General features: G+C 37.4%; 1 protein-coding gene across 2 annotated transcripts in view; it reads left to right on the forward strand.

Moving 5' to 3' along the window:
* The window catches only part of ATL1 (atlastin GTPase 1), a gene marked incomplete at both ends in the record, with an annotated part of 62,727 nt that overhangs the window by 43,583 nt on the left and 5,247 nt on the right, over positions 1–13,897 (forward strand). For both annotated transcript variants that reach the window (XM_080708082.1, XM_080708083.1), the window contains 5 exons: positions 181–273; positions 2,499–2,637; positions 10,417–10,544; positions 11,597–11,653; positions 12,727–12,798. In XM_080708082.1, the coding sequence (XP_080564208.1) occupies positions 181–273; positions 2,499–2,637; positions 10,417–10,544; positions 11,597–11,653; positions 12,727–12,798 (489 nt within the window). The remainder of the gene's footprint in view (positions 1–180; positions 274–2,498; positions 2,638–10,416; positions 10,545–11,596; positions 11,654–12,726; positions 12,799–13,897) is intronic.

The raw sequence follows: 13,897 nt of genomic DNA on the forward strand, positions 1-13,897 counted from the left end.
CAGCAAAGCACGTAGGAGAGGACTGACTGCTCAGAAACTCTCAAAGGCTTTATGTTCTTCAGTTCCACCGCGTGGTAAAGAACACTGCTACGATGCCAATGGTATTCTAATTGGTTTCACTAAAAAGCAGGGGGAGGCACATTAAAGCGCCCTTACTAAGCCTTTCTTATCATTTTTTAGAGTCTGATCTTTCTTGTTCGAGACTGGAGTTTCCCCTACGAATTTTCATATGGAGCTGATGGTGGTGCCAAATTCTTGGAAAAACGCCTCAAGGTTGGTTAGATGTTTAAGTACTTAAAATTTCACCAGTGATAATCTAGAACTATTTTTTTGCTGAATTGATTTGCTGAATAGACACTCAGCAGACACAATTTCATTTGACCCTGACACTATCTTATGAACAAACCAAATGATATAAAATAAATTATCTAGAGCTATAATTTTAAATATTACCAATAGTATTGATATAAATAATCTTTTATGGATATGAATAAAATAAGTATTTATTTATTATTTTTGGTATGAGGGGTGGAACCTAGAGGCTTTTCTACTTCCGGGCTATACTCCCAGACCTATTTTATACTTTATTTGGAAACAGGGTCTCACTAAATTGCTGAGAGCCTCACTAAGGAGCTGAAGCTGGCTTCGAACCTGTGCGATCCTCCCATCTCAGCCTCCAAAGCGCTGGGATTACAACTGTTTGCCACCACAACCAGCTAAGTTATTTATTTCTTAAGATAAAGCTTTTACCTTGAAGAAATAATTCAAACTGACAGTGCAAATATTTAGATTCAAGTTTTAGTAGAGGTTTAAAGAAATATTTTTTTTGTAGTGTTGGGGATTGAACCCAGTGGCAGTCTACCTTCAGCCCTATTTTGTTATTTTTAACATTTAAAAATAATAATAATAATAATAATAATAATAATAATTATTATTATTATTATTATTATTATTATTATTTTGGTACTGGGGATTGAACCCAGAGGCATTCTACCTCCCAGCCTCTCAGCCTGAATTTATTTCTTACTTGGAAAAAGAGACTCACTAAGTTGCTGAGACTGGCTTCAAACTTGTGATTCTTTTGTCTCAGCTTCACAAGTACTGGATTAGAAAGCAGACACCACCATGCCCGGCTCTATTTTTTTTTTTTTTTTTAATTTGAAAACAAGATCTCACTAAGTTGCTGATAGCCTCACTAAGTTCCTGGGACTGACTTTGAACTGTGAACCTCTTGTCTTAGCCTCCTAAGTACTGGGAGTACAGGCATGTGCCACCATGACCAGCTAAAAATATCTAATTTTGAAATCCTCAAAGTTAGTCTTAAAATATTATGATAATAATTTATACAATGTGAAATTAAAGGTCTTCCACTTTCTACATCATAAGTTAACATTGTATGAATTTGTATGCTTATTTATATTGAGCAGATATTTTTAAGAACCTAAGAAACAAGGGGAAAATTTGAAACTATTTCACCTTCTTGAGAGCCGGGTGTGGTGGCACACCCTTGTAATCCCAGCATTCGGGAGGCTGAGACCGGAGGATCATGGTTCACGGACAGCCTCAGATACTTAGTGAGGCCCTCTGCAACTCAGTGAGACCCAGTTTCAAAATAAAAAATAGGGCAGGGAGCCGGGCGTGGTGGTGCACGCTTGTAATTCCTACGCTTGGGAGGCGGAGACAGGAGTTTGTGCAGGTTCAAAAGCCAGCCCCGCTGGCTTAAGATACCCTGTTTCCAAATAAAAAGTATAAAATAGATCTGGGAATGTAGCCCTGAGGTAGGGTTGCTAGGAACCCCAGTACCCCCCCCCCCACACACACACACAAAGGGCAGAGGTGTAGCTCGCAGGTTGAATGCCCCTGGGTTTCATCCCCAGACCTGCAAAATAAATAAATAAATAAATAAATAAATAAATAAATAAATACCTTCTTGAATATTAGTATCTCTCGGCTTGCCTTTTTAGGTTTATAGTTACTTTTAATTTTTTAATTTGTCTATACTACAAGCTGTAAAATGTGTCTAAAACGGGGAGTGGGTAATATTTGGGCTTATAGGTAAATACCTGACTATTTAGATGCCTTTCTAGAATTTAAGTATGTACCTACCAGACAACAAGAAGCTATCTTGAGTATCTTTTGAAAAGATATCTTATGATCTACCTGTAACTCCTATAAATGCTTTGAATTAAAATTTCTCAATTTATAGGAACTAGAATAAAATATCACTAGTCTGAACTAACAAATGAGAAGGCCCACCTGAGCTGGCCTAAGGGCAGTTGTTAATTCTAACAACTGAACCATGTGTTTGCTATACTGAGATATGACTGTGTGGGCAAATCTACCTAAGACTTTTTCTTTCTTTAATAGCAACCCCATCATAACTTTTTTTTTCTTACCATTGTGAAACCAGACAGACATAGCAAACATAAGATGCCACAGACGTTCTGTTTTCCATTTCCGTTGCAAGTAAGTTTAAACTTCAGAATGACTTATTGCAGGTCTCAGGGAATCAGCATGAAGAACTGCAGAACGTCCGAAAGCACATCCACTCTTGTTTCACCAACATTTCCTGTTTTCTGCTACCTCATCCTGGCTTAAAAGTAGCGACCAATCCAAACTTTGATGGAAAACTGAAAGGTCTGTCTGCCTTTTAAAGAATATGTTTGCATCACTTAATCTGATTATAAAAATGCCACTTGACTGTGACTGAGAGTTTAATGTATCCACTGATGTGAGGCTGATGAGATTAGACATTGCCGGGAGGGTTGGGAATCCTGGGCTGGCCCTGGAACTCCTCCTGAGTCAAGTGTAGGATTCTTTGGTATTGCATGTGTACGCTGCCCTTCGAAGACAGACCAAATCTGCGTCCATCGACCCTGCGACCCTCGCTCTCTCACTTCTGTGCACTGAACATAATTTTCTTAATTGACATTAGAAGGCAAAAACAGATGTTTGTATTTTTAGAATGTTGCTATTTATTTATCTATTTATTATTTTGCAGTACTAGGGATGGAACCCAGGGGCATTCTACCTCCAAACTCCACCCAAAGCCCTATTTTTTTGCACCTAAACTTGTCTTTTCTTATTTTAATGTGGATCATATTGAAAATGGCATACAGTCACACGGTGCTTGGTGCCCTCTCCCTCACTTCCCCTCCCCCCCCAACAATGTAGCTCCTCCATTCATCAACCTCAGCCTTCTTCCTCTCCTACCCTTTCTTCCTAGCTTTCCTGACGTTCCCCCTCCATTACCTGAAGTGCCTCTGGTATCCCTAATAGTCCTAGTTTGGGCATATTAGAGAAAACATATGTCCCTTCCTTTTCTGGGCTTGCCTGATCTCACCTAACATAATGTTCTCCAGGTCTTTCCATTTTCTTGCGAATGACATGATTTTGTTCTCCTTTATAGCTGAGTAGATTTCCATTGTGTGTATTTCTCATAATTTTGTAATCCATTCATCTGTTGATGGAGACCTAGGTTGGGTCCATATTTTGGCTATTTTTTTAACTTTTTATTTTGAAACAGGGTCTTACTGAGTTGCAAAGGGCCTCACTAAGTGGCTGAGGCTGTCCTTGAACCACGATCCTCTTGCCTCAGTCTCACAAATACTGGGATTACAGTAGTGAGCCACCATGCCCGGCTCTTGTTATTTATTAAATTATATATCTAGAGGTTGAAGAAACACTACATAGTGTTGAATTCAGGCTCTTTAAAGTTACTACTAAAAATTATAAACTACAGCAAGTTCACTAAAAATGAATTCTCTGAATGAGGGCCATTTTAAAACAAAACCCAAAGCACTAGAATATTTTGAAATAGTATCTACTAATCACCTCTGTAACAGAACTTGACTGTTTCATGATTTCAAAACAGCTCAACTTATTTTTTAAAAAAGTGTGGTGTACATAAGGGACTGGGGAAACAGAAGTTAAATCTTAAGAGATAGTCATCAGTCTTTAGATATGCTTTGCACTTAATACAAGGTAGTAAAGATGATCTTTTTTTGTTTGTAAGCCTAGCACTGGGTATACCAATGAATTCAGATATTTGTCTGAATTCACCGTCACCTATCTGCACTGTGCCAGGAGTGAGATGTAACATTACAAGTTTCTCAGCACGGCTGCTATCAAAGGGATTTAAAACCAATCTCAATCTCAATCTCTCTCTCTCTCTCTCTCTCTCTCTCTCTCTCTCTCTCTCTCTCTCTCTCCTGTGTGTGTGTGTGTGTGTGTGTGTGTGTGTGTGTGTGTGTGTGTACTAGGGATTGAACCCAGGAGCATTCAAAACAGGGTCTTATTAAGTTGTGGAGGGCCTCACTAAGTAGCTGAGGCTGACCATGAACTTGAGATCCTCCTGTTTCAGCCTCTCAAGTACTTGGATTATAGGCATGTGCCAACCACGCCCAGCTCAGAACTACTCTTAAAAAGAGACAACATAGCTGGGCGTGGTGGCACACACTTATAATCCCCGCGCTTGGGAGGCTGAGACAGGAGGATCGCACAGGTTCGAAGCCAGCCTCAGCTACTGAGTGAGGCTCTCAGCAACTTAGTGAGACCCTGTTTCCAAATAAAATATAAAATAGGTCTGGGAGTATAGCCCGGACGTAGAAAAGCCCCTGGGTTCCACCCCCAGTACCACACACACACAAAAAGGACAACATAACATTTTATATCCAGTTTTTACAAACTGGTAGATTTGAAACACAAAAGTGTTTCCCCTCTGAATCCACGGTATTTACTTTCAGACATCTTATATTTAACTGCCTGTTAGTACCATACATTGAATCCATATTTATCCATCATTGCTTTTAAGCACATTGAAATTTCTTACCTTTTTTTTTTTATCACAGAACAGAGAGCAGTGAGCACATATTAACACATGCATGCCAGGGTATTATAATTTCACTGTTACCCATGAATCCTAACCCACTGGTGAACACACAGGCCTCTTGACATTGTGCAGTCACCTAAGGGCTTCAATGCATTTTGAATAAATTATGTAAAGAAAAGGCTTCCACACAGCCTTTCTTTCTTCTCTGAAGTTGGGAGCTGTAAACAGGCAGAGGAGGGGCAGGCCTTCAATAACAGTCCTTTCTTGGGACAGAAAATACTAAATACTCTGGCTTGTTCCATTACTGTAGTGTACAGCTACAGTTCTTAAATTAACTGATACATAGTGCAATGGGTGAGCCCAGGGAACGAGTTTAGAAAAAATCATATATATATAGAATCTTGTCTTTTATTTTTATTTTAGTTTTTTTATTTTTATTTTTTATTTTATTTTTTACTTTATTTTATATTTTATTTTATTTTTATTTTTATTTGTGGTACCGGGGATGGAACCCAGTGGCATTCTACCTCCAAGCTACACCCCCAGACCTATTTTTTATCCTTTATTTTGAAACTGGGTCTCATGAGTTGCAAGGGGCCTCACTAAGTAGTACCTGAGGCTGTCTGCAAACAGTGAACCAACCTCCTGGCTCAGCCTCCCAAATACTGGGATTACAAGCATGCAACCACCATGCCTGACTCGAATCTTGCCTTTTAATAGATTTGTTCTCCATCAAATTATACACATTTATGTACATATACATTGACCCATGCAATTGGCGTCAGTCACCTGTAAGGTATAAGATTACCAAAATAGCTAGCCTGGGAGAAAGAGATGGAGCCTGCACTTCGGCTGCTCTAAAAGTTCATTATGATGAGGCTTTTGTACCTTACAGGATAGCTGATAAACTGATCTTGTCAGAGATGTTCTATTTTGTCACAGTACTTGAGCAGTTTTGAGATCTTTATCTAGAGTATTTTTCTTTTTTGTTCTTTTGAGATAAAGATAATTTATTTGCATATTATCAAAATATGAGTGAATTTAATAAAAAGTTCACTGAAATCTGTGCTTTTTTTTAAATTTCATGTTCTTTTTTTTTTTTTTGTGGTACTGAGGGTGGAACCCAGAGGCTTTCTACCTCGGGGCTAGACTCCCAGCCCTATTTTATACTTTATTTGGAAACAGTGTCTCACTAAGTTGCTGAGAGCCTCACTAAGTAGCTGCGGCTGGCTTCAAACCTGTGCGATCCTCCTGTCTCTGCCTCCCAAATGCAGGGATTATAAGCGTGCACCACCATGCCTGGCCTTCATGTGCTTTTTAAAAAAATTTTTTTTAGTGCATTGTAGTTATACTACAAAATGTTAGAGGCATACGTGCACACATCACTCATTTAGAACTTCCCCAATTCCCACGCTATTCCCTCCCTCTTCCTCCTTCTCATGTTTGGCTTAGTGATTGGTATGTTTGTGAATATACATCATGTACATTAGGGTGTTTTCCTTTTACCCCTTCTATCCTCCTCTGGTCGCCTTATTTGCTCATCTATGGTTTCTCATTCTTTGTGTAGAGCTCCTTCTACGACTCTCCTTAGCTTCTGCATATTAGGGAGAGCATCTGATTTTTCTACTTTTTGTGACTGACTAATCTCACTTAGCATAATGTTCTCCAGTTTTATCAATTTCCCTGCAAATTACATAATTTTGTTCTTTTTTATGGCTGAGTAAAATTCCACTATATACATAGCTCATAATTTTGTAATCCATTTATCTGTTCATGGATATCTTGACTGGTTCCATAGTTTGGCAATTATGAATTGTGTGGCTGTGAACACAGATATGCATGCATTAGTTTGGTAGTTTGGTTTCCATTCTTTTGGGTAGATACCCAGAATTGGTATTGCTGGATCACATGGTAGGTTCATTTCCATTCTTCTGAGGATTCTCCATACTGTTTTCCAAAGTGGTTGTACTAATTTGCAATCCCATCAACAATGTATTAGAGTTCACACTTCTCCACATCCTGGCCAGCATTTGTTGTTGTTTGTATTTTTAATGATTGCCATTCTAACTGGAGTTAGGTGAAATCTCAGGGTAGTTTTGATTTGCATTTCTCTGATTGCTAATGAGCATTTTTCCATACATTTACTGGCCATTTGAATTTCTTCTTTTGTGAAGTATCTATTTACTTTACCTACCCATTTTTTGACTGGGCTATTTGTTATTTGTTTTCTTTAAAAAAATTTTTTACTGGTGCATTGTAGTCATACATCTTAATGGAGTACAAGATGGTAGAGGCATACATGCACACATCACTCAGTTAGCTCTTACCTGGTTCCCACCCCATTTGTTTTCTTAGCTGTGAGTTTCTTGACTTCTTTGTATACTCTAGATATTAGTCTTCTATTGAAGGAATACTTGGCAAAAAGTTTCTTCCATTCTGTTGGCTCTCTGTTGAGGTTCTTGATAGTTTTCTTTGCTGTACAGGAGCCCTTCAGTTTAATGCAATCCACATATTGACCTGCCTTTTAGTTTCTTGTGCCTTTGGAGTTTTGTTCAGAAAGTTTTCACCTGTGTCCATGTGTCACAGTGTTGGACTTATACTCTCTTCAAGGAGCTGAAAAATCTCTGGTCTGACTTCCAAATCTTTTTTTTTTTTTTTTTTTTGGTGGTACTAGGGGTGTAACTCAGAGGCTTTCTACCTCTGGGCTATACTCCCAGGCCTATTTTATATTTTATTTAGAAACAGGATCTCACTAAGTTGCTGAGAGCCTCACTCAGTAGCTGAGGCTGGCTTAGAACTTGCGTGATCCTCCTGTCTCAGCCTCCCAAGAGCGGGGATTACAGGCGTGCGCCACCACGCCCGGCTCAGGTGCCTATTTCTTATTGGGCTGTTTTTCTAGTCGTTTAAGTTCTTTGTATATTCTAGATATTAGTCCTGTCAGAGAAAAGGCTGGCAAAGATCTTCTCTCATTCCATAGGTTTTCTCTTTAGACTCTTGGTGGTTTCCTTTGGTAAGCAGAAACTTTAGCTTGATGTAATCACACTTAATAATTCTTGTTTTAATTTCTTGCATTTTGGAGTTCTTGTTGAAGAAGTTTCTATCTGTGCCTATATGTTGGAGTGTTAAACCTATGCCTTCTCTAATAGCTTCACAGTCTCTGGAGTACTTTTCCATCCTCCCCTGCATATTATAAGTTGGTGTGATTTCTGCCCAGAATGTCTTGTCAGCTGGGTATGCTGCTCTCCAGACAGCTGGTATCCAAGTGGTTGTACCTCAGGAAAAAAAAAAAGTCTCTGAATAGATTTGTGCAAAAGCTGTTCTTTGATAAGTTTCTCATACACTGTTTCACATGCAGAAGTAGCCTTCTAGCTATTGCCAATAGTATCATTATGATTACTATGTGTCCATGGCCCCTCGAAGTATTATAATCATTATTATCTTACTATTTCCAGAATTACTAAAAACTTGTAATACTATGGTTAAATTTAGTTGCTGTTAATATAGGAACTTCCTATATTGGAAATCAAGAGAATCAAAAGCACAGAATTACATTCATTCAGGCTAGTCGGCCAACTGTTAACTGAGCACCTACTGAATACCTATCCTAGCATAGCAAATACAATCTTTTAATTATCAGGGAGTTATCTAGATGTAGAATAACTAGGTAACCACATCATAAGTTACAGAGCTGCCTCCTTAGAAGCTTTAGTTAAACTCAGAAAGCATAGTCAAATGCTTTGTCAGCATTAGGTAATCCAGAGAAAATATCTTCATTGGTTAATTTACCCAGAAATACTAAACGGGTACATCTGTTCCATGGAGTTATTATAAGGATGCACCATGTACCTAATTACTGTGACGGGTAACTACCACTTTGCTCCAGCCCCTGAATTCCTAGCAAGTTTTTACTACTGAGGCAGAAATTACTGAGGAAATGATACAGATATAAATCCTGAATAATAATTCACCCATATGTATTTCTTGAATATTTATAGGGGGTTAAATCTTCTTTGTATATCTCTGAAAATCTGAACTGGTCTGCAGATGTGCTGGGTCATGAACTTCCTGTGGTCCACTAATATTTACAAGAGGTCACTTATGTATGCTACTAATATATTTTCTGAATTCAGAATTGGAATACCTAGCTTGGTCTTAGTGAGAACCACAATAGCCAGATTTTAAAAATAACCAGGTTTTTAAAAAATTACAGGCAGTAACTGCATTTTCTTATGTAAGAACTTGAACTTTTTATACAGTTTATGTACATTTTATATATGCTTGAAATATATATATACACTTGAAATCATGATTTAAGAAATTATTGCTGTGTTAAAGTTTTCTGAAGATAGTTATTTTGTTAAGTCGACTATTAAGCTTGAACCTACTGCTATAACATGGATTATGTGTAATCAATCATACAAAACATAACAGCAAAATAACTCAGACTACCTCTGATCTGTTATAAGGCCTCTTTGGCCCTTTTTAAAATCATTTTTACTGGTGCATTGTAATCATGCATCATGATGAAGTCTAGAGTGTTAGTGAATACATGCACACAGTACTCGGTAAAGTCTATGGCCTTTTTTTGCTGTTACTACATGTGGCTGAGTTTCACCACTAGAGGATGCATCGTCACCACTATCTTTCTGAACTCTGAAGTCCTTACCACAGCTTACCAGTTCTATGTACTTCCCTAAATTGGGCAGATTAAACACAGAGCAGTTTTTTGGTACATTTTCTACAGGGGAACATATCATAAGCCAGTAAATACCTGGTATTTTCCTCATTTATTTTTCTTTTTTGAGATGTCTCACTAAGTTGCTTAGGCTGGTCCTGAACTCCTGGACTCAAATGATTCTCCTGTCTCAGCTCCTGAGCAGATGGGACTAGATAGAATACTACTGTGCCTAGCTTCCCATTTTTGAGCTAAGAAGACTTAAAGACACCATAATACATGACATGCTTATATAAATGGGCTTTTAAATATGTTTAACTCATACACGATGTACATTCACAAACATATCAAAGTCAATCACTAATCCAAACATAGGAGGAAGGGAATGGGGAAGGAATTGGGGAGGGGTTGAGTGATGTGTGCATGTATGCCTCTACCATCGTGTTCTCCATTAAGGTGTATGACTACAAGGCACCAATAAATTAAAAAAAGAAAGCTATTTTATAGGTGGAAGATAACGGTAAATATGTAATTGAGCCAAGGATGGTGGTGCACTCCTATAATCCATTCTTGGGATTCTGAGACAGGAGGTTCACAGATTCAAGAGCAGCCTCAGCAACTTAGGCCCTGTTTCAAAATAAAGTGAAATAAAATGGGATGGAGGTCTAACTCTGAGGCAGAATGCCCCTGGGCTCAATTCCATTACCCATACATAGAGTATGTGTGTGTTTGTGTGTGTTAGTAGTAGTAGTGGATGTTTGAGGAAAGAGACTCTTGGTTTCAGGAGTTGTTTACATGATGGGGAAGTCAGTAATGACATTACCACTAGAGGAATCAAAGGATGTTTTATTGTGTCATAGTAGACTAGATAGGATTTTAAAAGTAATGATGGATTTGCTTTTACTTGTAGAAATAGATGATGAATTCATCAAAAACTTGAAAATACTGATTCCTTGGCTACTTAGTCCTGAGAGCCTAGATATTAAAGAGATCAATGGAAATAAAATCACCTGCCGAGGTCTGGTGGAATACTTCAAGGTATCACTCTCATTTCTAGAGCACTTGTGAGTACTTAGATTTGACATGCTTTAGAATGTACTTCCTATAAACACTGTAGACTAATATGGGACAAAGGTATGAAGAGTTCATAAAAAATTATGAAAATTTTAAATTTAATTTTAAAATTAAAATCATGAAGTACCCCAAAGAAACATGCTTTCTGAATTTTTTTTTTTTTTAGTAAAGTCTTTTGAAGTAACTTTACTTTCCCCCTATAATCTTGAGGGAAGTGTATTTTGAAGTATGAATGTATTTAAGAGTTGTAAAAGTCTTTCTTGGGCGGGGGCGAGTTCCCAAGGTCTCTGACCTACACTGAATTTTATCTTCATTCTGAGTACTTTCCCCAAAGGGTCTATACCTTCTTACTCAAGAAAGTCTTCCATATTTCCTGTGCTCTGCCCTGAGGGCCAGTTTGAAGTTGACTTATTTTAATTTTTCATTTACTTGTTTATCTTATCACAAGATGCCTTTTACTAACTCACATATTTAGTGGGGAAGTTCCCCCTAATTTTTGGATTGATGCTTTGAGATAATATCAACTTTTTAAAATAAAAAAGTAGTTTATCATCTAAGAAGCTATCATACACTGCCTACTTACCTTAATCATTCTCAACAACAAATGACATTATTGATTAAAAAAAACTGAATTTTCACTATGCCACTGTGAAGGAGCTTACAACTGGTAGGAAGGTCAGAATCCTTACACTAAGCTGTTCCATAGTTTATGACATCAACGGGCTACAAATTATTGGGTAAATGAAGAAGGGAGGTTTACTTCCAGCAGAGGATGTGAGGAAGTGTTAAATGAAGCAAGCCTTCTAAGAAGGGTGGGACTGGCATCGTGACCTGTGGAAGGAGCATCTCAGGGAATGGTAACAAGATCAACTAAAACAGCTGCTCACAGTGTCCGACAGGCTGGAGATAAGCACCTGGAAAACACTTTTGAAATGTCACGACCTTAGAATACAGTTTCACATAGAGAAATACTGAATGGAATTGCTTGACTATGAAATCTCTTTTCTTTTTCTTAGGCTTATATAAAGATCTATCAAGGTGAAGAATTACCACATCCCAAATCCATGTTACAGGTATTAATCAGGAAGAATGATGTTCTAAAACATACTTGTCACTAAGGTTAAGGTTTCCTACTTATATTCATGTATTGCTAACCTGGTTGCTATAAACTACTTAATATAGATTCTGGATAACAGTTTATTAGAAGATTATTTGCTTAATAACTTCACCCATGTGTTCATCTAAACATTTTCACACATACACATTTTATGTTGAAATGCACTTTTTTTGGTGCTGAGTATCTAATGAGATACAAAACAGTATTTTGTACCAGAGTTTGCATTCTCTTTGTACTAAATTTGTTTAGCAAACAGAGTCAAATTGTGATTTAGTCACACAGAAAACAAGCAATAGGGCTGGGTGTGATGGCTCACGCTTATAATCCCCGCACTTGGGAGGCGGAGACAAGAGGATCACGGTGGTTTGAAGCCAGCCAAATTGGCTTTAGAGACCCTGTTTCCAAATTAAAATATATATATATAAATAGGTCTGGGAGTGTAACCCGGAGGTAGAAGGGTTTCCAGGAACCCCAGTACCACAAAAAAAAAAAAAAAAAAGAAAGAAAAAAAAAGAATAGAAAAGAAGGTCCAAGTTTTAAACAAGTGATCTTCAGAATTAAACATTTTTAAAAAAGAAAATGAATTTCCTTACATACTTAAAAAACTTGTTTTCTTTTGTTATCAGTGATGTGCTGGCCCTATCAACAGAAGTCCTTAAGCATTTTTAATATGTCAGTATATTTTAAATGTCCGACATATTACTCCCATGTGTTGGCGTTTAGAGACTCCATCTCCACCCCCACATTTCTAAGAGACTGAAAATATTGTTTTGGAGGAAAAATCATCCACATGAAAATTCATTTTACTATTATGGTTTGCTAAGTAAAAATCCATGTTACAATGCATCTTGATACTTTAGCTTTCCTAATTTAAAAATGTAGTGACAATATTTCAATGGTTTTGAATTATGTGATGATTGGCTGTTTTGTGCACATTTCTTGCACATGATGCTCTGAAATGTGAGCTGCCTGTGGGATTTTAATGAATGTGAACTCCATTTTACATGATAATTTGTATTTTGTCCAAAGGCCACAGCTGAAGCTAACAATTTAGCAGCTGTTGCAACTGCTAAGGATACATACAACAAAAAGATGGAAGAGGTAAGAATTAAATAATATTTTGAATGACATTTTAAATAAGCTGAGTCTTAATTAATTGAATTGATTCTTTTTATCTTTCATCACATTGTATACAAAAGCAAGAGGTGGCTTTGACTTTTTTCTCAGTCTATGTGTATTCCTAAAATATTTTAAAAACAAGAACATGTATGCATAACTTTAAGTCAGTTGTCTCTATACACAGTATATCCCTGTTTACATTTTATTTTAGCCAGGTCTTCCCATTACTTATAAGATCTAGTAGCTCAAATAACATGTGCTAGTCTACTCCATGATACCTCCTTACCTTCTAAAATTCTAGTTATCTCTTAAAGTTAAAAGCTTATAGAAAAAAAGAAATTAAACCTCAAGAACTAATATTTCTACATACTATATTTCCTTGTGGGTTTTTTTTTTTTTTTTTTTTTTTTTGGTGGTACTGGGGGTGGAACCCAGGTGCTTTCTACCTCCTGGCTATACTCCCAGACCTATTTTATATTTTATTTGGAAACAGGGTGTAAGTCGCTGAAAGCCTCACTAAGTGGCTGAGGCTGGCTTTGAACCTGTGCGATCCTCTGTCTCAGCCTCCCAAGCGCGGGGATTACAAGCGTGCGCCACCGCACCCAGTTCCTATATTTCCTTGTTTTTGTATTAACTAATGAGTTAGGTTTTGTTTTTCCCTACAAATGTTATAAAATCATAATCATATCCAAAATTGATAGATTCATAGAAATAACAGTATACAGAATAAGATTTATGACATAAGGACAAGGAGATAGTAGATGCAGCTAAACCTCAAATAACAGAAACAAATGATATGGTTAACTAACTTTTCCTGTAACTGTTCAAAGTTTAAAATATGGTTCAAGAACATTTAATAGGCTTATATTTAGTTTCTGGAAGAAAATACTCAGTGGGCCTCCATTCAGAGAAATCTGTGAAACTGCCAAAGAAAATGTGTTTCATGAGTATAACGGCTTTATAGCACTGATCATCATTTTAAATTCACCTTCACTGTTAGCTGGGTGTGGTGGTACACACTTGTAATCCCTGCGCTTGGGAGGCGGAGACAGGAGGATCACGCAGGCTCGAAGCCAGCCGC

Source organism: Muscardinus avellanarius, assembly GCF_963383645.1.
Source record: "Muscardinus avellanarius genome assembly, chromosome: 12".
Classification (NCBI taxonomy): domain Eukaryota; kingdom Metazoa; phylum Chordata; class Mammalia; order Rodentia; family Gliridae; genus Muscardinus; species Muscardinus avellanarius.